The sequence below is a fragment of the Carlito syrichta genome, unplaced genomic scaffold (genome assembly GCF_000164805.1).
Source record: "Carlito syrichta isolate Samal-C Ts95f unplaced genomic scaffold, Tarsius_syrichta-2.0.1 Scaffold147223, whole genome shotgun sequence".
NCBI classification, from domain to species: domain Eukaryota; kingdom Metazoa; phylum Chordata; class Mammalia; order Primates; family Tarsiidae; genus Carlito; species Carlito syrichta.
The window spans coordinates 13,779-37,602 of record NW_007091319.1 but is presented as its reverse complement, the minus strand read 5'-3'; the positions used below and the strand labels follow the sequence as shown (position 1 = coordinate 37,602).

General features: G+C 57.4%; 1 protein-coding gene across 1 annotated transcript in view; it reads left to right on the top strand.

The window, feature by feature from the left end:
• The window catches only part of ELL (elongation factor for RNA polymerase II), a 33,224-nt gene that overhangs the window by 1,437 nt on the left and 7,963 nt on the right, over window positions 1–23,824 (top strand). Inside the window, exons 2-6 of the mRNA XM_021708781.1 lie at window positions 11,108–11,155; window positions 16,769–16,890; window positions 16,992–17,155; window positions 18,997–19,271; window positions 21,668–21,792. Of these exons, the coding sequence (XP_021564456.1) occupies window positions 11,108–11,155; window positions 16,769–16,890; window positions 16,992–17,155; window positions 18,997–19,271; window positions 21,668–21,792 (734 nt within the window). The remainder of the gene's footprint in view (window positions 1–11,107; window positions 11,156–16,768; window positions 16,891–16,991; window positions 17,156–18,996; window positions 19,272–21,667; window positions 21,793–23,824) is intronic.

Here is a 23,824-nt window from a genome sequence, read left to right as displayed (position 1 = left end):
GACATATGCCCTGTGCTGTTTCAGTCCTGGATCCTGGCCGGCTATCAGGAGCAGTGACCTCTGTGCCTGAAGTAGGAGATACCTCTGTGTGGAAGGAGAGAAGACACCCTGGAGGAGTGGGAGCTCGCCGCCACCTCATCCTGGGAGTCCTGGGCCTGATTCCAAGCTCTGCTGCTACCTGCATGGGTGACCTTGAGTGGGACACCTGGTCCCCGAGTCGTGATGAACTCATCTTCATCTGCTCAGAGCTGGCCCTCAAAGCGCACAGCCCTGTCCTCAAAAGGCCCCTGCCATAGGGCTCTTGCAGGCATGTGGGTGCTGAGCACCTGGCGGAGCATGTTCTGGTTCCAGCTCCTGCCTGTGGAGGCTGGGATGACATGGCCCCACCCTGGAACCCCAGCTCCTTTGTGTCACAGCCTCGTGGGTACCCCGAGGTTTTGGGACTTTTCCTGGCTGCTTCTCTGAGGCCGGCAGGCCACACACTTTCCGTTGGGGGGTTCTCCTGAGAGAGCCCCGGGAGTGGTTGTGGCTGAGTCTTTTGGGCTGTGCTGCTGGCAGGAAGGGAGGGGTCTGCTGTGGTGCTCTCGGGACCACTGACCTCATCTTTCTGGATAGAGGTCAGTTGTTGGATCTTAGTGTACCTCTCCGCAGTCTCACCCAGGAATGGCTCATCCTTTTATGACCTAAGACCTGTGCAGAGAGGCGGCCTGGGACAGACCTCACTGCCGCTTGCCTACCAGGTGCCCTCGGGCATGTGCCTCAGAACACAGGCGGCAGAGGGAAATGGAGGGCGCCATGCCACACCACCCCAGTGGGGGTGCCACCAGGCAAGGACCACGGTGCACATGCTCTAGCCTTGCGGTGCCCAGAGGGGGCCTTGCTTATTGCTGTCAGGGATAGTGGGCAGAGGGCCCTTCGTGGTGTAGGCAGAAGTTGGTGGTGGGGGTCATAGATAGCTAGATGAGGCAGGGTGGTCCCTGCGAGCAGACGCTGAACACTCTCCTGGGTGGTCAGTGTCTGAAAGTACAGCTTGTACTGGAAGGCTTGCTTTGTTTTTCTGGGTGATAGAAGGCACTGTTGTTCTGAGGATAAACACCTGAGCCCGTCGGAAGCCAAGAGCTTCGCTTTCAGGAGGGCCTGAAGAGATCGATTCTGTTCTTCCAAAAGGAACACCTTGGCCCTGAAACCCGAGTGCTAGGCAACTGTGTGGTTCTCGTCCTGGAGACACTCCTGGTGGAGGGCGCCAGCATTGTCTTGTCCAGGGGCCAACGCAGCATGGCCGTGGCCATGTCAGGTTCTGTTTCAAAGAAAAGTTAAAAACGTACAGGTTTCATGCAGCCCCCTTGTCAGATCCAGTAAGGCAGAGAGTTTTCCTGAGGCAGCACAGCTTGGGAGCTGTATGCACCAGACCTCTGACTTCTGCCACCCTGAGGGAGGGTGGCCCTCGAGCCCAGCTGTTTTCTAATGCAGAAGGAAGGTCATGGGGACTGAATGCAGCCAAGGCAACCTTCTGCGCATCCTAGGTACTGGCATCTCCTCAGACACCCGCCTTAGAATGTACTTGTTCCGACTTCCCGAGAGCAGATATAGTGAGCTCTTGGGCCCATGTGCCCACTCCAGGGTGTTAGCAAAGGTATGTTGTTGAGTTGACCCAGGGTTACTGTTTGGGCTGTTCCCGAACCCCAGGGAATCTTTTACCCCAGACTTTGACTCCTCTGTGACTTTTGGAATTTTGTAGCTTAAAAATATCAACTGCTAGAATGACTAGGGTTGACCCGGCTCTCTGGGGTAGTCTGCTTGCCCAGAAATTCCCCCTGAAGCCTCCGGGATGTCTCTGGAGCCCTCGGGAGGGGTTTCATAGAGAATATTGGCGCATGAGGCATCTGCTCACAGGCTGTTCCCCCTTCTCCAGGGGCCCTCTGCTGGGTCTGTAGCCCCCATTAGCGTGTGATGGGGCCCAGAGTCTGTACACACAGGCCTTGCTCATGTTCCTGGGTAATTAGGATTTGCCCTGGGTGCCACAGTGGACATGTCAGAGGGTGTTGAGCACTGCCTGGAACTGACGTGGATGTCTGTTTCCTTGGGGGCATTTGTGGGGCTGGTGGGCTTGTGGGCACATGTGGCGAGGTGGCAGGACCCGGTGACCAGCTTTGGGCCAGGAGAGACGGGTCCCTGAGGTCCTGATGTTGAGCTGCATGTGGGAAGGGGCCTTGGGAGTGACTGTGCAGTGGACACTGGCTGGAGGTTGAGGGCCACACCCTGAAGATAGAGAAGTCCAAGTTCTGGGCTACACCTTTCATCTGATCTGTTCTCCCCTCTCCTGGCTGCAGCCTACCCTGGGCCTGTAGCAGGTGCCCAGCAGGGCTCTGGGATGGTGGCCTTGGCAGAGGAGAGGTGGGCAGGGCAGGCAGGGTGCACCTCCCGTGGCCACAGCAAGAGCGCCAGGCATAGAACCTGTAGCTTGAAGCATCAGTGGACAGATTCTTGCCCAGCCTGTCACCATGGGGGCCTGTGCCTCTCACAAGCAGCCTGGATGGATTATGAGAGCCTCGTGGGACACAGGACTGCTCTTCCTGTGAGGCTGGGGTCAGCTGGTGGGTGACGGGAAGCCCCAACCCTGCCCTGTGACCTTAGGCAGCCCTGTCTTCTTTTGGTGCCTCAACTTCCTCAGCTGTGACTGCTGGATCCCTGATCCTCGTGTGGCTTAGGATGGGAAAGGTCAGTGCTGGAGGCCAGCCATGGAATCGTGATGAGTTGTCATATTAATTGGGCTGCGATTTCCATGAAGAGGACTCAGGGATTCCATGTAGCTCCTCCATCCAGCTGTGACACAGGAGTGGACAGACATCAAGGGCCTCCTTGGTGAAGACCAGCTTTCCGCTCACCTGGACAAGCACTGTCTGTGGAAGAAAGGTCTGGATGATGTCTGAAGACCCTGTACTGCAGCTGCCAGGTGGGCAGTTGGCATCAGTGCTCACGATCCAAGAGTGGGCAGATGTGGGTATCTGAGAGACTCTCACTGGGCACTAGGGTTGCGGGTGGGGGGTCTACATAGGGGTTACCTGGAGCTGTTATTTTGGAAAGGGAGAGGGGAGTTCCAAGAATGACAGTTTGGAAGAATTTTTACAAAATAAAGCTATCTAAAAAAGGTAGGGAGGCTGGGTGCAGCGGCTCATCCCTGTAATCTCAGCACTTTGGGAGGCTGAGGCAGGAGGGTCACTTGAGGCCAGGAGTTCAAGACCAACCTTGGCAGTATAGCAAGACCCTGTATGTGCAAAAAAAAGTAGAAAAATTAGTCTTGTGTGGTGGCACTTATAGTCCCAGCTACTCACTCTGGAGGCTGAGGTGGGAGGATTGCTTGAACCCAGGAGTTGGAGGCTACAGTGAACTATGATCACATCACTGCACTCCAGCCTGGGTGACAGAGTGAGACCCTGATGCTAAACAAACAAACAAAGCTGAGGGAACTGTCACACAACAGCAAGACCCATAAAAGAAAACATTGAAAAATTCCATGTCATCAGCATTAAGAACTTTTGTATTTTGGAAGACACTGTTAAGAAAATGTCATGACAAGCCATGGACTAGGAGCAAAATCTTTGCAAAATTTTCTGATAAAGGTCTTGTATGCAGAATATATAAAGAACCCTCAATACTTAGAAAGTGGTCCAGTTTTTGAAAGTGGGGTAATAATTTGGACATCTTCACTAAAGAAGGTAGAAGAATGGCAGATTTGCCTCCCAAGAGAGGCTCAGCATCCTATGTCGTCAGGACGGGCAGATTAAAATCACAGGGCACTGTCACCTTGCAACCGCCAGAAGAAGCCTTGTCATAAGGTAAGCCCTGTCTCTACCAAGAACCAGAGACTCTGACAACACTCAGTGCCAATGAGGATGGGGGGCAGGTGGACCCTTTGTCTGTGGCCATTGACCAGGCAGAATGGGGCAGCGCTTTGGGAGACAGCCAGGTGGTCTTACACTCAGCGTACACCTACATGTAGCCCCGCGGTCCTCGTCCTCTACGGTGTAGACATGAAAACTTGGAAACCTGTACGTGTATGCTTATAGCCACTTTATTCATTAATTCCCAAACTGGAGACAGCCTAGTCTCTTTCAGCCAGTGATGGCTGAACGAAAGGTGGCGTATTTATGCAATGAAGCAGTGCTTGGCAGTCAGCACAGATGTGCCTCAAAGGCATCCGCTAAGGGAGGTGGTTGACTGCACAGTGGTCCCCACAGATCCTGGAACCTGGGAGTGTGACCTTACATAGGAAAAGGGACTTTGCAGGCGGGCATAAGGTAAAGCTATTGAAGTGGCGAGATCACCCTGAATTATCTGGTTGGGCTCTGTTTATCATCATCACAACACAGGGAACCAGGGAAAGCCATACTAAGACAGAGGCAGAGATTGGGTTGATGCGGCTGCAAACCAAGGAACGCCTGGAGCCCCAGCAGGTGAAGAGGCAGGGAGGGGTTCCCCCAGAAGGAGGCGCCCTGCTGACACCTAGGTTTCACACTTCTGGTCTCCAGATTGTGAGAGGATAGATTTCTGTTTGAAGCCACCCAGTTTGTGGTCATTTGCTACGGTGGCCACAGGAACTCACACAGTTTGATTCCACTGATGTGACTTTCTGGGAGAGGCAAGACCATAGGGACAGAAGACAGACAGATCTGAGACCGCTGGAGGTGAGGGGGCTTGTGGGAAACCGGCAGAAAGTTAGACGACCCATCCAGTGCTGACTCCAGAGAAGTGAGATGCAGGGAGGGCATCATAGCTGCTATTCCAGGACATCTGCATCACCTTTCTTACTCTCAGTTTCTGGAAAGCCTTTTCTGTGGTCTTTCTGTGCAGCTTCATCAGTTTAGATGAAAGTAGCTGCAGTGCCGGCTGCTGACTGGCACCTGACTCATGCCCCCTTGGAGTCCCCTTTCCTGCCCTTCTGGTTCTGGGCCCTTCTGAGTGTGCCGTGCCTACTCGGTCAGATGACCATGGTGTTGGGCACCTGGGTGGAGCCACAGTGAGTGGGAAGTGTGTCTGTTGGGCTCTCCAGCACAGTCTGAGCCCGCTGGGCAGACGTTTCTGTGTCTGGCAGTTCCTGGTTATGGCCTTGTTCTCAATTGCAGTCCAGACCCTCCCCGGCCTCAGTGCCCTGCTCAGTCCTGCCAGGAAGTCCCCGGGAAGCTCCTGAAGGCATTTCCCAGTTGTCTGCACTTTACTGGAACCGGGGGACCCAATGCCAGGAGGTCATGGCCTGGGCTCTTCCCAGGACTTCACCCCCTCTCAGACCCACGTCACCACACAGTGTGTGGCCAACCCTGAAGTCAGCACTGACGCTGGTACTTGGGGAGTGGTCTGGCCAGCTCTGTGGGGAGAGATGCCTCTCTTTCCCTTGTGGCCTGTGTCTGGGGCAGCAGGCCATGCCTCCGGTACAGCAGGGGGCATGTGCTGCCTGGGCAGAGGGAGGGTACTTTTGGAGGGTGGGGGGATCTCATCCTCCCCCAGGCTGGTGGGAGGTGTCCTGGGCTCCATCCACATCCAGCCTCATCTGTCCATTCATGGTTTTCATCTCTTCCTACACCACCCCCCTAGCTTTGTCTTTGCTGGAGGTTTTAAAAATAATCCCAGTTATCTTTTCATTTCACCCATGACTCTTCCAATGACAGTATTTAATGTCAGCAGATGAGGACTTGCTTTTGCAAAGTGTAACCTCAGTTGGTGTGCACATCTGCCTGGTCACACAGCTCTGTGTGGCATTGTGGCCCAGCCTCTGCCCACTGTGCCCAGGTGTCTCCATGTAGCTGCGCCGAGTTGAGATTCACTAGCACCTCACGCCCTGATAGCTCATAGCACTGTCTTTTCCCTTCATGCCACTTCTTGGTTGAGAGGCCAGGTCTTTTGTCCCGTAGAATTTTCTGCATAATTTTCTGTACTTCCCCATGGTAGGGTTGGCGCCATGTGACTTTTGGGACCCATTATTCTATATGCACTACAGGATCCCTGGCCTCTGCCCCCTGTGACAATAACAGAAATGTCTCTAGACCTTGCCTTGTCCCTGGGGAAGGATTACCCACCCCACTTCCTGCAAGCTGGTCACCAGGCCTGGGGTGGATTTCGTAAGCCTCTTCCTGTTACTTCATCCACGGAAGCTCTTGTCTGAGGAAGGAGTCAGGGAATCTGTCCTCGGAGAGGTTCCTCTTTGTCCTTTCCCTGTCTCTGCAGAGGGGTCTTGGGCCAGCATTAGCTGAACGATGCCTGTGTCTCTGATGTGTCACCACTCTGCACCCTACCCCTTTCCTCCCGAAGGCCTCGTCATTTTACACCAGTGTCTTCATTGAGGGGGAGTGGCCTGGGGGAGTTTGCTGAGTCAGTGCTCACAGCCCAAGTGGGTACCTAGGCTAAGTGACTGCTGGGCACAGGTGTCATGCCCTGTTGCGTTGAGGTCGTCCTTCGTGCCAGGGCCTGAACAGATCTTGGAGTGCCAGCCTCCTCACAGCCCTAACAGTCATGCAGACTGCATGGCCACCTTGCCTGGCCTCCCGACTCACATGTGGGCCCGAAGTGTATAGCACCCGGGAGTGATCTTTGTCCCCAAGGAGCTTCTGGGTTCATCCCTCATGCTCGTCTAATGACAGATGGGTTTCTGATAGATGAAGGCTTGTTAGGATTCGTTAACCAGTGTGGGACATGGAAAGGTGTCACCTCTACCTTGTAGTGGGGCGACGTGACCCCTCAGGGTCTGGGACTGCGCAGGTGGGGCAGCCTGAAGCCCTGCCTGTTCTGTGCTGATGTCCCGGGTAGGTGCTATGTGCCAGGAGTTGCCAAGTGCACTCTGGGCCAGCCTCACAGCTGCTGGGCAGCAGGCAGTCACCTGTGCCACAGGTGAGTCCTTTCAACCCCATCCTGCTATGTGGACGAGGGACAGGAAGACACGTGCTGCCAGGGCATCTCATCAGTCTTGCTGCAGACACTGCCGTGTGCAGAGCCTGACCCTCGCTGCCGCTTCTTATGCCTTAAGGGGTCATGTTTTGCAGAACCTTGGCAAGAAGTGTCTTTTGTATTCACACACACGTTCTCTGTGCCCGGTGTCCATCATCTTCTGTGCAGATCCGTTGGTCTGTCTGGCATCTCTCTCTTTCTCCTGAAGAACTTCTAGAACCTTCCTTGTAGCGACATGTACCTTCCTTGTACTCAGCTCTGTCTGAGTCTCCATTCTACCTAGTGTGTGGGTGTGTACTTGTGGTTGGAGGTATCTTTCCTCAGCCTTTGACAACATCTGTGGTCCTGGGGCCTGTTCCTCGTGGCCTCATTCCTTGCAGCCTCGTGTACCTGTCCTTGCTTCCTGACTCCTGGGTTGTCTGTTGCACTGCATCGATTGCTTACGACATGGCGCTTGGTTTTCCTGACAAGCTTCCTGGGTCTGGGGATTTGTGACTTCCATCACATTTGGGACTTCTTGGCCTCCCTCTACAGGTTCCACTGGCCCAGAGGATCCCAGGATGCTCTGTCAGACCCTGGAGTCAGTAAGGTCACCAAGGATCATTGGTTTCTGGTGCTGTCTTTCTCTGTGACTCAGGCTGGGTGGCTCGTGGCTTTGCCCTGGGCTCACTGACCTGTGGTGTCCCCTGTTGCTCCTACCCGTGGGCTTCTTGCGGATGGTGCTTCTCAGCCCTGGAGGTTCCTGGGTTTCTCTCCTGTGACCCTCCTTCTTGGCCACGTCCTTACACCACATCTGTTGATTCATCAGCCGAGTCTGGTTCTGCTGATTGACTACTCCTGGTTTTGGGGTCTCATTTCCTGCGACTTTGTGTGTCTGTGGCCTTCTGTTTTCAGACACTGGGTAGTCTTATGAGGTGCCTGCCTGCAGCCTGCACATGGGTGGCCATCACTCAAACAGGTGTTAGTCTTGGCACCCATCTTTGCTAATGGGGTGTGTGGGCCCTTGAGCGTTTGTGACATCACGAGTAAAGTGCCCTGGTGTTGATGAGAAAGGCCTGGTCTCCTGCTGGAGGGTAGGGACCCAGTGCAAGCCCGAAAGGCTGGGAGCCCCGCTCTGATGACACTCGGTCATGTGGGGACAGACACTTGTGGTGGGCCCTCCTGGCATCACGGAGGAAGGCTGGGCCCTTCAGCCCTCAAGCCCTGTCCTCTGATGCGGTCTCATCCTCTGTGCCCTTGGGGCGTGAGCAGCTGGCCAGAGGAGGTTGCAAGTGCCCTGCAACAGTCAGCTGCCGGATGTGCTAAGTGCTAAGTGCTTAACCGGAAGGCATGGCCCACGGGGCGTGGAGCCTCAGGGCGAAGGGAAGACAGTGCCTGTGAGGTGGTCATGTCAGCACCACACCCTGAGGTTCCTGTCCTTTGTCACCCTAGCCAGCCTGGCAGTCATCACCACACATGGATGCCTTGCTGTGGGTAGACAGTAGATGGTGTTGGGGTGGGCCTGAGCACCCCTTCGTTGGGGATCTGGGCCAGAAGAGCCCATCTCCTTGCTGCTGTTGCTCCAGTCGGTGTTCCGGGCCACCCGTGCTGTGCTTCTGCCTAGGACCTCCTTCCTCCCAACTGGCCCTGGTCACGCTCCCCAGGTCCTTGAGGACTGAAACTGTGGTGCTGCAGGGGGCATCAGGAGTGCTTGAGTAGGCTGTCCTGCCCTGATGTTCCTCACCCTGAGTGGCTCCTGTGTCCTCTGACTCCTTCTCAGGGCACCATGTCGCTCATGCCCTCATCCAGGATTCCCTGCCTGTGCTTGGGTGTCCAGCCGTTCTGTGGGCCCAAGGCAGGTTGCAGGGGTGTTGCTGCTGCAAGTGCCCATAAGGTGTGCCCCATCATGTGCGCGGTTGCAGCATTCTTACATCTCTGTGCCCTTGCACGTCTGCAGCTGCACCCTGCTCCCCGCCCCAGCTTGCCAGCTGCCTTCCGTGTCCAGCTCTGCCTTCATGGAGGTGAGATGATAGGATTGCATGCCTGCATACTTCCAAGGCAGTGCTTTGGCCCAGCCGAAGGTTCAAGGCTCTCTGTGAGGTTCGTCCTAGCGTGTCTGTTCTCAGTGTGTTCCTCTGGGTTGCTGGCTGGTGTCCTGTCCTTTAGTTTCTGTCCACCAGTGACATGCTTGACCTGCTGTGCTCATTGGCTACCTGAGTCCTGCTGTGAACGTGTGGTGTGGGTTTTGTGTGGAAGTGTGTGTTCATTTCTCCAGATGTGTACTTAGGAACTGCTGGGTGTGTGTGGCCCTTTGTGTGACCATTTAAGATTCCACAAGGCTGTCCACAGAGGCTATACCCCATCCATTCCACTGGCAGTGGCTTAGGGGTCATGTCCTCTGTGTACCCGCAATGTGTCCGTTGGCACCTCCATAGTTGAAGCTACTCTGAAAGGGGTGTTTGCATCTTTTGGGGAGTGATGGCACCCAGCATCCTCTCACGCCTTCAGTGGACCCTGCAGTCACATTTTCATGTCTGTTTTTAACTGAATTCCAAGCAAAGCCACTTAAACACTGCGTCCTTGAGGGCCCAGCCAGGCTGCGGTCCCCGTTCTCTGAATAGCACACAGGCAGGTGGTTGGGTCAAGGCTTATGGGATGGGGGCGCTGTCCTGAGCTGCCTTGTGGGGAGCCTGGCCCTGTCTCGGCAACATGGTGGCCCCTGTGCCTGTGATAGCCTCTGTGCCTGCAGTGGCCGTTCCCAGTCTCTGAGCAGAATGAGGGGTTGGGACAGACAGGGGTGACTTGTGCCACGAATCAAGTCTCTGTGGGGTGGACCTGTGTCTGCCCCGCCTGGTGAGAGCAGTGGCATGCTCTGGAAGTGTGGGGCAGAGTCTGGGGTGTTAGGTCCCTTGCAGTGTGAGTGTGCTGGGGCAAACCCCCCAGCTCTGTTGCAGACAGCAGTGTCCTCGGAGTCTTGGCGAGCAGGGGGTTCCTAGTAGACAGAGGTGGGTTCTCGGTGCCTCTCACCCAGGTGCCGCCACATCGTGAGTCTTGCCATCGTGAGTCTTGTCCACGTCAGCCGAGTAGACCCAAAGGTGGGGCCGCCGTCCCTTCCTGCCTGCGAGTGCCTCACGCCATGCCCAGCCAACAGGTGCTCGTAGAAAGCTGCCTGTGGGCTCAGGGCAGACCCTGGGCCCGAACACTGTGGGCATTGTCTGCCCCTGGCCCACCTGTGACGCTAGTTGACGCTGACCATGCGTGTGGAGCTGCTCACCTGTCCCCAGTCCATGGGCGGGGTCAGACAGGGTGCTCCTCCAGTGAGAGCAGAGGGGCGGGGACAGTTCAGGGTGGGTGTCTCAGAGCAAGAAGGCCGAGCTGGACTCCAGTGGGGTGTCAGGGACATGTGATACAGGAGCGGTTTTAGGGCCTGGACTCATGTGACCAACCAGAACCATGCCATGGTGCAGCGTCTGGGACACTGAGGTACACGCTCAGGCCCTGGTAGGGAGGAAGAAGGAGGGTATCCCTCCTTCTAGCCTGGACTCTTTCTCAGATGGGCCAGAGGCTGCTCTCTGTAGAAGTGAAACTTGGGGGTTTCTCGTGAGCTCTTGTACATTTTCTTGGAAGTGACCAGTTGCCCTAGGCCGTGTGGTGGACTGGGCAGGGCTGGGCTCCGTCCTGCCAGGATGTCACCTGGTGACCTCCAGTCCCTGCTCTGGCAGGTAGGGCCTACCCACCTGATCCTGGCTCGGGGGCATTTGTGAGGCAGGCCTTAGCCACGTCTCTGGCTTCAGGGAGACCGCCTCAGGCTGCGGGGCAGAGGGCCGAGGGCCGAACACAGTCCCATGGACCTGAGACCCGTTGGGCCTTGCCCGGCCCTGCTGTTTCCCGGAAGGCCCAGGAGCACTCTGGGCCCTGCCTCCGTCTCCCTGCGGGGTCCTGGGCCTGCGGTGGTCTCGAGGACGTGGGCATATTCCTGAGCCCTCCTGCGAACCAGGCCTGATGCCAGCCTCAGTGCCGGGCTGCCTGCTTGTCTTGACGCGTCTTGCCCACTGCCCCCGAGGAGCCCCTGCTGAGCCTTCTCCCACCTGCCCTTGGGCGCTCTTTTTATCCTGCCCCTTATGTGGCTGGGAAGTGAGTCTGTGGACGTCTGGGTGTCTTTATTGACGTTTTCCTTTTTGTTTTTTGGCAGGACTCTGCTTCACTGAGGCCATCAATTCAATTTCAAGGAAGCCAAGGGGTGAGTGTTTTTTGTCTAAATCGTATTTGGAGTTGTGGAACTGGTACGGTCTCTGGCCTGCCCTGGCTGGCTGGGGACAGTGTTTGGGCCCTGTCTGCCTCTGTGTGAGCCCAGACTCCTATGCCCACAGGCTTGTCCTGTGATGGGGGCCACTGCAAGCCAGTTTGGGGTCCCACAACAGGCCACCTGTGGGCGGAGGGTGGCCCTCTTCCCAGTGGCCCCTCAGGGTGCTAACTTCCTGCAGCAGGTGTACACCTGGCTGTTAATGGCCGCCAGGACTGTGAGTGTTTGTGTGGATTTTGGCGTGTGGAAGCAGTTCATAGAAACCCAGCACCCTCCCAACTCCAACCTCAATGCCAGCCCTAACCCTACGCCCTAACTCTAACCCTTCCCATACCCCTACCGTAGCCCTAACCCTAAAAAAAAAGAAACTCACTATCCTCTTTTTTTAAAAAATGTGTTTCTAAATGACCATTTCAGACCAGGCGTGGTGGCTCACACCTGTCATCCCAGCACTTTGGGAGACCTAGGCAAGAGGATCACTTGAGGTTAGGAGTTCAAGATCAGCCTAGGCAACATAGTGAGATCCCGTCTCTACCAAAAATAAAAAGATTAGCCGGGTGTGGTGGTGCCTGTAATATCAGCTACTCAGGAGGCTGAGGTGGGAGGATTATGTGAGCCCAGGAGGTTGAGGCCGCAGTGAGCTGTGATCATGCCTCTGCACTCCAGCCTGGGCAACAGAGCAAGACCCCTGTCTCTAAAAAAATGGATGATAAGCCGGACCCGGTGGCTCAGCCTGTAATCCCACGCTTTGGGAGACTGAGGTGAGTGGATTGCCTGAGCCCACGGGTTGGAGACCCGCCTGGGCAACTTGGCGATAATAAATCAAAAAATTAGCTGGGCATGGTAGCGCGCACCTGTAGTTTCAGCTACTTGGAAGGCTGAGGCGGAAGGATCGCCAGAGCCCAGCAGGTCAAGGCTGCGGTGGCTGGGAGCGTGCCACTGCACTGTAGTCTGGGTGACAGAGTGAGACTCCAACTCAAAAAAAAAAAAAATGGATGACAGAATGAGATCCTGTCTTTTTTTAGTTTTTATTTTTTGTTTTATATTTTGAGACCCTGTCTTTAAATAAATAAATTACCATCCTGTCTAAAAACTGGAGAATGAGAGAAAGGACAAGTCTACCACCCTTCCCCCCGATCTTAGGACACCTTGCCTCCCACCCACTCACACTCCTTGGAGCAGTTTGGCTGTTCTTCTAGCCTTCATTACAAGTCTTTTGAGGGTTGCCACATTATATCTAAGTCTTTTTCTGGGTGTGACAGCCCGAGGGCCCCTCCCAGTTGGGGAGTGCGTGATGTGGTTATCTGGGGGCTTCCTGGTGCTGCTCAGCGTGCCGCGGAGACAAGTCTCTGGGACATATGTGTCTGGCACAGATAGAGCCAGTGCATGGAGCGGTGCACGTGGCTGTGGGCTTCCAGGCCTGCAGCTGAGGGCTGGCTGGCGGGTTTCTCTTCCTTTAGATCCCTCATTATTCCTCTTGAGGCCCTCAGCTGACTGGACAGGCCACCCAGGCCATCAAGGGCCACTTCCTTATAACCACCTGGTTGGGATGGTGACCATCTCTCCAGAATACTTCCCAGGCACTCTTAGGCTGGGGCAGTAAATCCCTGGGGCTGCAGCCTGTCAGGTGACACAGCCTCCTCCCTGTGTCTGGTGGTCACCAGCGGGCCACCTCCTTTGTACCTTCCCCAGGACATCCCTGGGGGCAGAGGTGGGGCAGGAGTAGGACTGGGCTAGCTTGCTGCCTGAGCTGCTCCACAGCGCCCTCTCGTGGCCCACAGCTGTCATTCTGCCTCTGCTGTTGCCTAACCCTGACCTGAGCAGTGAGAAAGCTCCTGGCACCGGCCTCCCTCCCCTCTGCACCCCCAGTGTGCCTGTGGAAGGATGCTCTCCAGCTTGGTTGTGGCACGGGCACACGGCGGTGTTGTTGGGTACCAAATGCCTTGGAGCCTCTCCAGACCCGTGTCCCTGTGTGCTGTGAAGGCTTGTTGCCGGCGGGAAGGCACCCAGTGAGAGAGCTTGTGTATCTGTGTACTTAGTGTATGTTTGCTGGAGCTCTTGGTCCTGGTCCCACATGGGGCTCAGGACTGGAGGCCCGGGGTTTCCACAGAGTGTTTCCCAGAGGTGAGCTCATTCACAGACCCCATCAGTGGGCATCATCCAGCCTCCTGCTGCTAATTGGATCTTGGGGCAGGAGAGACAGCCATCAGGTTGTCATTAGGGGCATGTACTGACCAGAGTCCCATTAGGATGAAGGGACCCGTTCTTGGCAGGCCGTGACAGGCCCCATCCACAGGCTCCCTACTTGGGGACAGTGGCAGGTTGTCTCTGGCTGCCGGCCTCCTTGTCCACCTTGAGGGCGTCTGCAGGTTGAACTTGCCATTGGGAGAGTCAGCGTTCCTTGCAGTTAGGAGCGAGTTCAGCCCTCACATGTCTCCCCTCAGACATGAGTGCACTGTGACCATTGTGGGGCCTTGTGCCACCCACTCCTGGGTGAGAGTCCAGTCTTCACCTGGCCCTTTTCTGTCTGCATGGCAAGCACTGTGAGGGCCAGGCCCAGGCCGGAAGTTGTGTGCAGCCAGGTCCTTTGGGTGTGATGGGACTGGCCTGCCCAGCCCTGTGTGACAGAGTCTTTAGAGTAACTTCCTGATGTTTCCAGGTGCCCAGGGAAAGCTGGGCTTCTTGTCATGCTTGCTGCCTTGTTCATGGCTGTGTGTGGATTCTATGCCCTTCATGGACTCTGAGCCGGGCTGATCTGCGCCCCTGTTGTTGAGGGTGCTTCTGAGTGTCTAACCCTAGAGAGGCTGCAGCCTTCAAGGGGGAAAAGAAACTTCTGGCTGACTGGCCCCTCACCTGAAACCCTTCGGTGAAGTTCCAGCTGATAAAAAAAGAAAGCAAAGCAGTGGTCAGTGTCCAGGTCTGTTCTAGACGTTAGGATGTCCGTGTACTGCAGCAAGACCTGAAGGGCAGTTTCTAGAAAGGAGGCTGGGCAGGGCTTGTCAGTGGCCTTTGACCAGTGCTTGTGTGGCCAGGATGGACTTGGAGTGATTTGTGATGTGCACCTTGGAGTGATTTGTGATGTGCACGGATTTAGCCAGAAGCCTGCTGGCTGCTGTGTTGTTTGCAACAGGATGATTCAAATCTGAAAAACATCTTAAATGGGAGGTTTTCAGAGTCAGGAGTCATTGAAGGCTGAGACTTAGTCGGGGACCAAAGATCACGACCCTCCGCTCTGCTGCCAGGCTCCTGTGCAGAAGTGGGTGCTTGGGAAGCGCCTTGGGCTAGGGCTGAGGAAGTAGGACTCCTGCTGAGTGGCGGCGGCTGGCCCCTCATGGAGGATGTGTCTAGCCACGGCAGTGACTGTGTGATCGTCTGTTTCATTCTGAGGGTATGCTGGGAATAAGCGCTGTGGAGAAGACAGCTGTTACCTGAAATCCCAGCTTCTGGAGAGCCTGGCCAGCAGAGCCCCGCACCCACTTGATTTGTCGCTTCAGAGTCCCCCATTCCCCCTCCCCTGCAGAAGAGGTCCCTCAGGTCGGGTTGGCAGTGGGCCTAGCACGGGCAGTTGGAAGGGAAGGCAGGAAGGGCCATAGGAGCAGCGCCCCCGGCAGCTGCAGGCCAGAGGGGTGCGCCTGGGGTCCTTCAGGACCACCAGAGGGGCCTGTGCCCCGCTCCAGGTGTTGATCATCTGTGGACACATATGTGGGACCTTAGGCTCAGGGCAGCTCTTCCCCAAGTCTCTGGCATCCTGGAACTGACCTGAGAGCAGACACTCCCACACCCCCGTGCAGCTGTCTGAGGGCTGCTGGCTCTTGAACGTGTTGGTCGCTGGGGCCCTTGGGCAGTGCCCAGTCCAGAAGGGACCAGCGTTGGTTGAGTGGGCGCTGTTTTGGGCTGCGTCCTAGAACCCAGGTGAGCTCTCAGCGGGTGCCAACAAAGCATCCACATTTATGCCGGCTGGCTGCCTGACGTCCCTGGGCCCAGTAGCTGGTAACCAGCTGCAAAACTGCCTGCTAGTCACAGGGTTCCCAGGGTGCTGGTGGGGGCCTCTGCATCAGGAGGACAGGGGCTGTGAGAACCTGCCATGCTAGCTCCAGGAAAACTTTTTCCTGGCCACCTCCCCTCCCCTGTGCTGATGCAACCCCATCCTGATGGACACTGGCTGCAGGGCCTTCTGTCTTCTCATTCTCCATCCCCAGAGGCACGATGCTCCCCAGCATCCGCTTCAGAGCCCTTGTCGTCCACCCTTTTGCAGCCCCCACTCCCCCTGTGGCTGTATAACCTGGCTCTGAACCTCAGCAACCCTGCCATCTAGGGTAGCGTTGGGGGGTGACATTCTGCCTGTAAGGAAAAGATCCAAGCAGGGTGAAGGCCCCGGGCAAGAGCCCCCCACCCAGGAGGAAGCATGGTCACTGAGCAGGCTCAGGCAGGACCTGTTGGCACTGACTGGGGTACCTGGTGGCCCCTGCCTGCTGTTGGTGCCGGGACCCTCCATGGGAGCATGGGAGGTGGCCTTGCTGCGTCACACTCCCTGTGCCTTTGCACCTCTGACCCTGGTCTCCCTGCCAGCGCTCTGCCCTGGAGCCAAGTGTGTCCTGCTGCCTGCCCAGATGAGGTCCGAGTTTACCTGGACAGGCCTGGCATAAGATGCCAGCTGTCACTCTCTGGGGGGGCAAGAGCTGTGGGCAACGTGGGACTCAGGTGAGGCACCTGGGTTGCAGCTGGAATCAGGGCACAGGTGTGGGGGCCTAGAGGGAGAGCAGAGGAGGGTGGAGCGGGAGCCCCATGCCAGGCTCAGGCTCCCAGAGGCTCCTTGGATTTCTCTCGAGTTGTGGTCCCGGGCCTACCCCACTGGGTGCGTTCCGGGTAAGCACATCACCCAGAAACCCGAGCCCCAGCGTCCAGTGACGTTTCCAGTTACTTGTGATGAGACAGACATCATATCTGGGAAGGGTTGTACTGGCAGGACAGGGTGTGCGTGTTGGGCAAGAAACACTGTGGTGTCTGAGCAGAACAAGACTGGACGGCCAGGATCACTCACTGGGCTCTAGCAGAGCCTGCGGGCTGTGTGTGGGGAGAGAGAGAGAGAGCGAGCTGGGTGGTGGGGCCCACGGTGAGCACCGACCTTGCCCTCTGTCACCGCATGTCCCACGTGGGCACCGAGCCCCAGCTCGAGTTTCTGCGTCAGCATGACAGGGATGAGGGCTCTTGACCCACAGGGACACATGCACAGGGTGGAGGATGGGAATGGGCACTGTCTTCCCCAGGCTGTAGTGCCTTTGCTGCTGAAACCAGACAGGGCTCCTAGGCCCCCTGCGTCCCACACGGGAGCCTGAGGCCCTCCTGGGTGTTGCTGAGGGTGGACAGTGGGGATGCCTAGCAGTCCTGTTCCTGAGGAGAGCTGGGCGTATTTCAGGGGAAAGCGCCTGCACGCTCTCTTGTGAGGCCACACTGTGGGGTCGTGTGCAGGAGAGACTGGGTGGGCTGCTGGCCCTCTGTGGTACCTCTGTGCAGGGCTCTCCGGTGACCCCTTCCCCTCCCCCCGTGCAGCACATCTCCATCCCCCAACCTGACGGCCCCGCGCAGGCGCGCACCTTCTCCTTCTACCTCTCCAACATCGGCCGCGACAGCCCCCAGGGCAGCTTCGACTGCATCCAGCAGTACGTCTCCAGGTGAGGCCTGGGCCACAGTGGCCTGTCAAACCACGGACCAGAGTCAGTGCTGCTGGGCTCTGCTCCCAGGCTGACACCGGCCCTGGCCCCTTGCCTTCCAGCCATGGAGACGTCCACCTGGACTGCCTGGGCAGCATCCAGGACAAGATCACGGTGTGCGCCACTGATGACTCTTACCAGAAGGCACGGCAGAGCATGGCGCAGGCGGAGGAGGAGACGCGCAGCCGCAGCGCCATCGTCATCAAGCCTGGAGGCCGCTACTTGGGTGAGTATGGGCTTGGTGGGGGCTTGGGATGGTGGGGGCAGGATTGATTCAGGACCCGCCCAGGCTGGGTGCTTACTATGGTCCTGTCACGGAGGAGTCAGCCCTGCATGGGACTCACCCATGGGCCAGAGTCCAGGTCAGGAAGGCAAGCCTGGTCACATAAAGCCCTGGTTGGACAGCGGGGCCGGGGGCTCCAAGTCAGGGGCCATCTCCCAGCCTGGGGCCTCAGGGACCTTTACTGTCAGGGAGATAACAGTCAGATGCCAGCCACCTTCCCCTCCTCCCCACCACTGAGCAGCCAACTCCCTGAGGTCACCCAGGCCGAGCCTGGTATAGACCGAGGCAAGCTGCATAGGCCACTGTGCATGGGACCCTGTGCTGCTGGGCAGGCCCGAGGCTTGGCATCGATGTGGAGCCTTCTGTGTAGTTGAGACACCAATGGGCATCAGAAGTGGGAAGAAAAGTCAAGTTTATTTAGAGAGCATTGTCCTGCTGCTGTCTCCCACCCCTTAGCCCAGACAGAACCAAGAGGCTCTAGAACAAGGTGCAGGCATCAGGAATGAGTTGACTCACCACGCAGGAGCTTGGTGACTTTGGGGTTTTTTTTTTTTAAAGGAAAAGTAAGGATTTCAGTTCCTTCCCTCCAACAGAGCACACAGTCCCCCCTTGCTCGGCAGGAGTTGCGCTCTGAATAAAACCCAGACATTGGTGTGAGAATTGGGCCTGGGTGTGTTTTGGGCTAGGGAACCCAGGCCAATGGGACATCGGGAGTTGGAGGGTGGTGGGAGGGTAGCAGCAGTGGCTTCAGCCCCCAGACCACTTCCTCTGTGCACTCCTGCTTTACACAAACATGCACTCACCAACTGTGGGTCCTTCAGCCAAAAACTCAGTCAGAACACTTGGCTAGTCATATCATGTTGAGTCCAGTGAGGGGTTTTTAAACTGTATGTTCTAGTGGGACTGCTCCGTTAGGATGGAAGCATGCACGTCCCGCTGTCTTGGATGCCCCGACATCAGCCTGCTCCCCTCACTTGCCCCACTCCTGTGTCACCTATCAGCCTGGGCCTGCGGGAATGAAGTCTGATTCTGCTGTCAGGTCCCCACTGCACAGACCCCAGGGGCCTGAGTGGCTGGCCCTGGGGTTTTGTAAAAGCACATCCGTCTGTGTTAATTTGACAAATCAGATTTTGAGGGGTAACATCAGAAGGAAGTCATCATGAAGAACTTTTTGGCTGGAGGATTCTAGACATCCTGAGCTTGTCCACTTTTGAACCTTCCAGGGCATCCTCAGGACAGTGGAGGGGACGGCATTCTGGGCCCTCCAGTTCTCTGTCTTGTCAGGGATGAAGTGAAAGCCTGCTGGTTCTGTGCGCAGTCAGGCCCTTGAGCTGCGCTTGGCAGAGTCGGAGACTGGGAGTCACTTGCCCCCCAGGGTCTCTCCAGAGCAGCTGCTGGAAGTGGCCCTGACACCTTTATTCACTGCTTGAAGGAAGGCTGCTGCATAGACCAGCATGGGTCTGTGAGGTACAGGCTGGGGGTGCCTGTCTCTTGCCACTTAAGGACCCCCGTTTTGACATCAGAAGGATGTATAGACACTCCCAACCAACCCTGCTGCCCGCTGGAGTAGTTGGGCAGTTTTGGTGCCCAAGTTAGGTCACCCATGGTGAAACCGGTTAAGGCTCTAAACGGGATTCTGCCGCCTGCCCCCCCACCTCCAGGTCTGGGACCTGTAGGTGCTGAATGTGGACAGCATGTGGCACTGTGGCTGTCCTGGGTCCCGCTGAGCTGGTGGGATTTTGCCTGAGTGGCTGTTTTTTCCCTAACTGGGGGCTCTCTTGCAGGCAAGAAGGTTCAGTTTCGGAAGCCTGCCCCAGGGGCGACAGATGCCGTGCCCTCCCGGAAGCGGGCGACCCCCATCAACTTAGCCAGTGCCATCAGGAAGGGTGGCGCTGGTGGTGTCAGTGGGGGCAGCGGAGTGTCCCAGAGGCCCTTCCGTGACCGGGTGCTGCACCTGCTGGCGCTGAGGCCTTACCGCAAGGCCGAGCTGCTGCTACGGCTGCAGAAGGATGGCCTGACACAGGCAGACAAGGATGCGCTGGACGGCCTCCTCCAGCAGGTGTGTGTGGGGCATGTCCGGCTGCCTGGGCTCTGTGTGCCAAGAGTGGCCTCTGCTGAGGGGCTCTCAGGGCAGGCCGGGCTGGGCCATAGCCTGAGGGCAGGATCTGGCTGACTGGGAAGGGGCCCCCTAGGTTAGAATACTTGGAGGGGCCGTGGGTGCGTCTCAGACCTGGGTCCTTGGGTCAGCTCAGCATGCTGGCCGTGCCTTGCTCCCCCGCTGTCTGGCCAGCGCAGCGGGGCCCAGCACAGGGGAGCTCAGGCTCCGGCTGCCAGTGCGCTGTAGAGCCAAGGCCCAGGAAAGGCCCCACACGTGCACGGCAGGCCTCGTTAGGCAGGTCGGGCTCGGCATGAATAGTTCCCATCCCTCACTCGCTGTGACTCTGGGCAGAGGGCATCACATCTCGCATCCTCAGGCTTCTGTTTGTGACAGGAGGGACTGTAGTGTTTCTCTTGGGATCGGGGACGAAGTTAGCTGGAATGTGGTGCTAGTGGTGGTGCCTGCTATTAGGGGGCTCCCCAGGTACTGGAGCAGGTGCTGAGGCCCCAGCTGCCTCCTCGCAGGGCTCCTGAGGCTCCTCCCTGCTTCCAGATGCCAGGCAGGCTGTGCAGATGCAGCCTTGGGGTGAACTGGGCCTGGGCCACCTGGGGTGACTGTGGTCAAGGAAGCAGCATGGCCAAGCCGCCTGCGTCTCCCAGGGCGGTGGCAAATGCTAGGGGTCACAGCCTCTAGCCCCAGGCTCTTGCTTCCTGCTTCAGACACCTCAGGGACATGGGCCGTACCTCCTTGTAGTAGAATGTGCAGGTCACATGGTGCCATGTTGAACAACGCTACACCCAGGATGCGTTTCTGTGATCTCCATGTCCCTCATGAGGTTTTGACCTCTCAGCCTGAGCCTGGGTAGAACTGGAAGCACGTTCCTTGGGAGAATGTTGGTGTGGCTCTTGTCCGCCCACCTTCCTGCACTGGGGTGGGGCTGGTGTGTTGCCCATGGGAGCTCTGAGGGCAGCTTGAAGGGACTGTCAGGTTTGCTGCCCTCACTGGCCTGGCCCAAGGTGCCCTAAGCCTGACTCTTTCCCAGGACCTGAGAGGCCGTGCTGGGCCCGGCTAGCATCTGCAGGCAGCATTCCTCCCCTTACCCACTTTGATGTCTCCTGATGGCCTGCCTGCCTTGTGCCTCGGCATGGACCACACAGCTCACTCCCCAGTGGTTGTGGGAGTTACAGGACCTGGCTAGCTGGTGGAAAAGGAAGATCTCTGGGGGATGTTCTGACCCAGGCTGGTCACTTCCAGCTGTCCCAGGCCACAGAGATTGAGGCACAGTGGTGACAAGACCGCACTCCACAAAGGCCCGGGCCCCCTTCTGGGGAAATGTCTAAAGCAGAGATGGAAGGTGCCCATCCCCAGGACTGACTGCGCCCCAGGGAGACCCATGGGCTTCTCCTTCCAGGATGCAGTATTGACCTGTCAAGAGCTGGGTACATGTTCTATAGGAAGCCAGCATGGAGGAACCCGCGCACCGTGACATCTGTTGATGCTGTAGAGAAGCTGGTGAGGTGGCATCCACCAGTGCAGAGGCATTGATTAGTCACGGTGCTTTTGCTGGGTGGAATATTACTCAGCCATCAAAATGCTTCTTTGGACTCTGTTGTGACGTGGAGCTTTGTGGGATGCAGCTGTAGCAGGAGGCAGGCTGCTGCCAGCCACGACTGGAGGCCAGGGCACCCAGTGACTGGCACACGAGGGCCCACTTGGGGCAGCAGCCTTTTCTGTCCAGCCCCTTCAGGACAGATGTTCTGAGTCCAGCAGTCTGGGAGACACATTCAGCTTTTTGTTTTGTTTTGTCTTGTTTTAGAGACTACCTCTTGCTCTGTCGCCCAGGCTGAAGTGGCTTGATCATAGCTCACTGCAGCTTCGACCTCCTTGGCTTAAGCCATCCTCTCGCCTTGGCCTCTCAAGTAGCTGGGACTACAGGCACACACCTGGTGCCAGCCGAGCTCAGCGTTTGTTAACCGCAAGAGCAGGGCAAGACTGGTTGCAGGGAGGTGGGCTCAGGCCTGGCCCCAGGAGGCTCCCCCCATCACCCCCAGCAATGGGAGCTGCAGTCAGGGATGGGGGGTGCAGGGGCAGGTGATAGGATCTTGAGATTGTGAGGTAGCTCTCCTGTCTGGAGCCAGCTTGGCCCCAGCACTGTGAGGCAGTTGCGTCTGGACCTCATGCCGTGACCCTCATCTGCACCCCAAGGGTTGTGTGCAGAAAACTCGGGGGGGGGGACGTGGGGGCACCCCATTCCCCCTCTTTCACAGTCTGTTCCCCCATGTCTCCGCATGTCTTGATGTTTTTGGGAGCCCCACTTCTCTCAGGACTTTTGCAAGGTGACGGCTGCTCTGTTGCAGGTGGCCAATGTGAGTGTCAAGGACGGCACCTGCACGCTGAGGGACTGCATGTACAAGGACGTGCAGAAGGACTGGCCCGGCTATTCGGAGGGGGACCAGCAGCTGCTGAAGCGGGTGCTCGTCCGGTAATGTCACCTCCCACCCCTGGTGTGTTCCTACTCCCTAAGCGCGGCCCACAGCTCATCTGGAGGATGTGGGGGTGGTCTTGCCTGGTCCTGAAGGCCTGGGGGCCCAGGAGTAGGCTGGAGGGTCTGAGAGGGCCCCTGGCTGTCTCCCACTGCCCGGCCAGTGTCCCAGAGTGGGCTGGAGGGCAAGGTCACCAGTCCCAAGCCCCGAAGCCTCAGAGGCCTCCGTCCTCCAGGCCACCCTCTGCTGTCCCAGCCTCCATCAGGCTTCCTTCCAAAACCTGGGCTTCCACTTGAGAACCAGAGCGGAGCAAGGTGGGACAGGGCTCCCCGGAACTCATGAGGTGTCAGGAGGTGGTGTTAATTACATGCACCCCTCAGGCTAATTGGGCCAGGGTCAGGTTTGGGGAGCATCCTAGGTAGGCATCGGAGCAGCTTCCTCTCCTGTGGAGGCAGGTCCTCAGAGCAGGCTGAGGTGTGAGTCAGCCCCCCCATGGATTTGTGTGTCTTGTTCCAGAAGGTTGGCTGTCTGCAGCCACGACTGTCCTGGAAAGCAGGACCCAGCTGGGGTCACCCAGGCTCTCCCTGGCCTGCTGGTTGGGGTCCCTTGGGTCCCTGCTCTGGGAGGAGCCTGGAATCCAGCAGTCCTTGGTGCTCCAGGGGGGCTGGTGGAGGACACAGTCTTGGCAGAAGACACCTTGCCTTGGCTCCTGTCCGGGCCCCTCAGACCCTGAAGGCATGGAAGGGAGCTGTGGGGCCAGTGGTATGCGTGTACAAGGTCCTCAAGGGAGTGCCCGAATGACATCCTGGCTGTTGGGCAGGTGCCTCCCTGTCCACGCCTGGAGCCAGCCTTCTGCTCCCTGGAGCCGAGGCTCACCGGTCCTCTGCTGAGTAAGGGGGTGGGGCATGCCAGCTCTCGCGCACTCGGCCCTGTTCTGCTTGGCTCAGGGCTGGTGTGCAGGAACAGGGTGATCGCACGGGAGGCGATGGGCTGTTACATGGTTTGTTTCCTCTTGTCTCAGTGTCCCACCCCCAGGAATCCCCTTGACAGCAGTTCCTGAAGCTGAGCCTCAGGTGGAAGGGGCATGAGGGCAGTGCCTGGGCCATTTCCTGGTCCAGGCGACACCAGGCAGGCGGACATCACTGCATAGACCTCCCAGCTGGGTCGGGTGCTGCATGCCATTGGCTCCCCTTCTTAGTGCTCACTGTCCGTCACTCTCACCCCAGCCCCTTGTCACTGTCGGTGGCTCGGGAACCCCAACGCCTCTGCCTGAGCGACTCAGGCTCTACTTCCTGTTGCTCGCTGGTGCCAAGGGCCCAGAGTGCCCATCTGAGCACGGGCCTCTTGCCTGGCTTCACGCCTGGCTGCAGACCTGTGGCTTTGTGCTTGGTTGGGTCGAGGCTTTCAGAGCCAGAGGAGCCACCTCCACGCCAAGGGGCAGAGGCGCCTGGCCCTGTGCTGTGCCACACAGCCCCTGCGGTTGGAGACTCCCCTTGCCCGGCCATCCTGGGTCCTTGGTCCCTTTGTCCTGTGTGTGGCCAAGGAGGGCCCAGCCACCCTCCCTGTCACCCTCACTCCTACATGCCTCCCCTCATTGGCAGGGGTGGCCGTGGCACTCGGTGGTTCACCCTCCTCTTCCTGTCCTCACCTCTCATTCTTGTCTGTTCTACTTTGGGGGGTTTCTTTGACTTTTCCGTCCTGTCTCTAATTTGGTTTCTGAGTCTTCCCTGTTGCTTGTTTATCATGGGCTGCGTCATGTTCTTATTTCATGGACGTGATGGTATCTTTAGCCTGCACTAAGGACACACAAAAGAAAGTTTATTGAGATACAGGTCACCTAACTGAGGCAGCCATTTAAAAAAAAATGTATTATAAAGATGTGAGGTACAGCTGGGCTCGGTGGCTCAGCCTGTAATCCCAGTGCTTTGGGAGGTTGAGGTTGAGTGGATTGCCTGAGCCCACGGGTTCGAGACCCGCCTGGGCAACTTGGCGAGACCTCATCTCTACAATAAATCAAAAATTAGCCGGGCA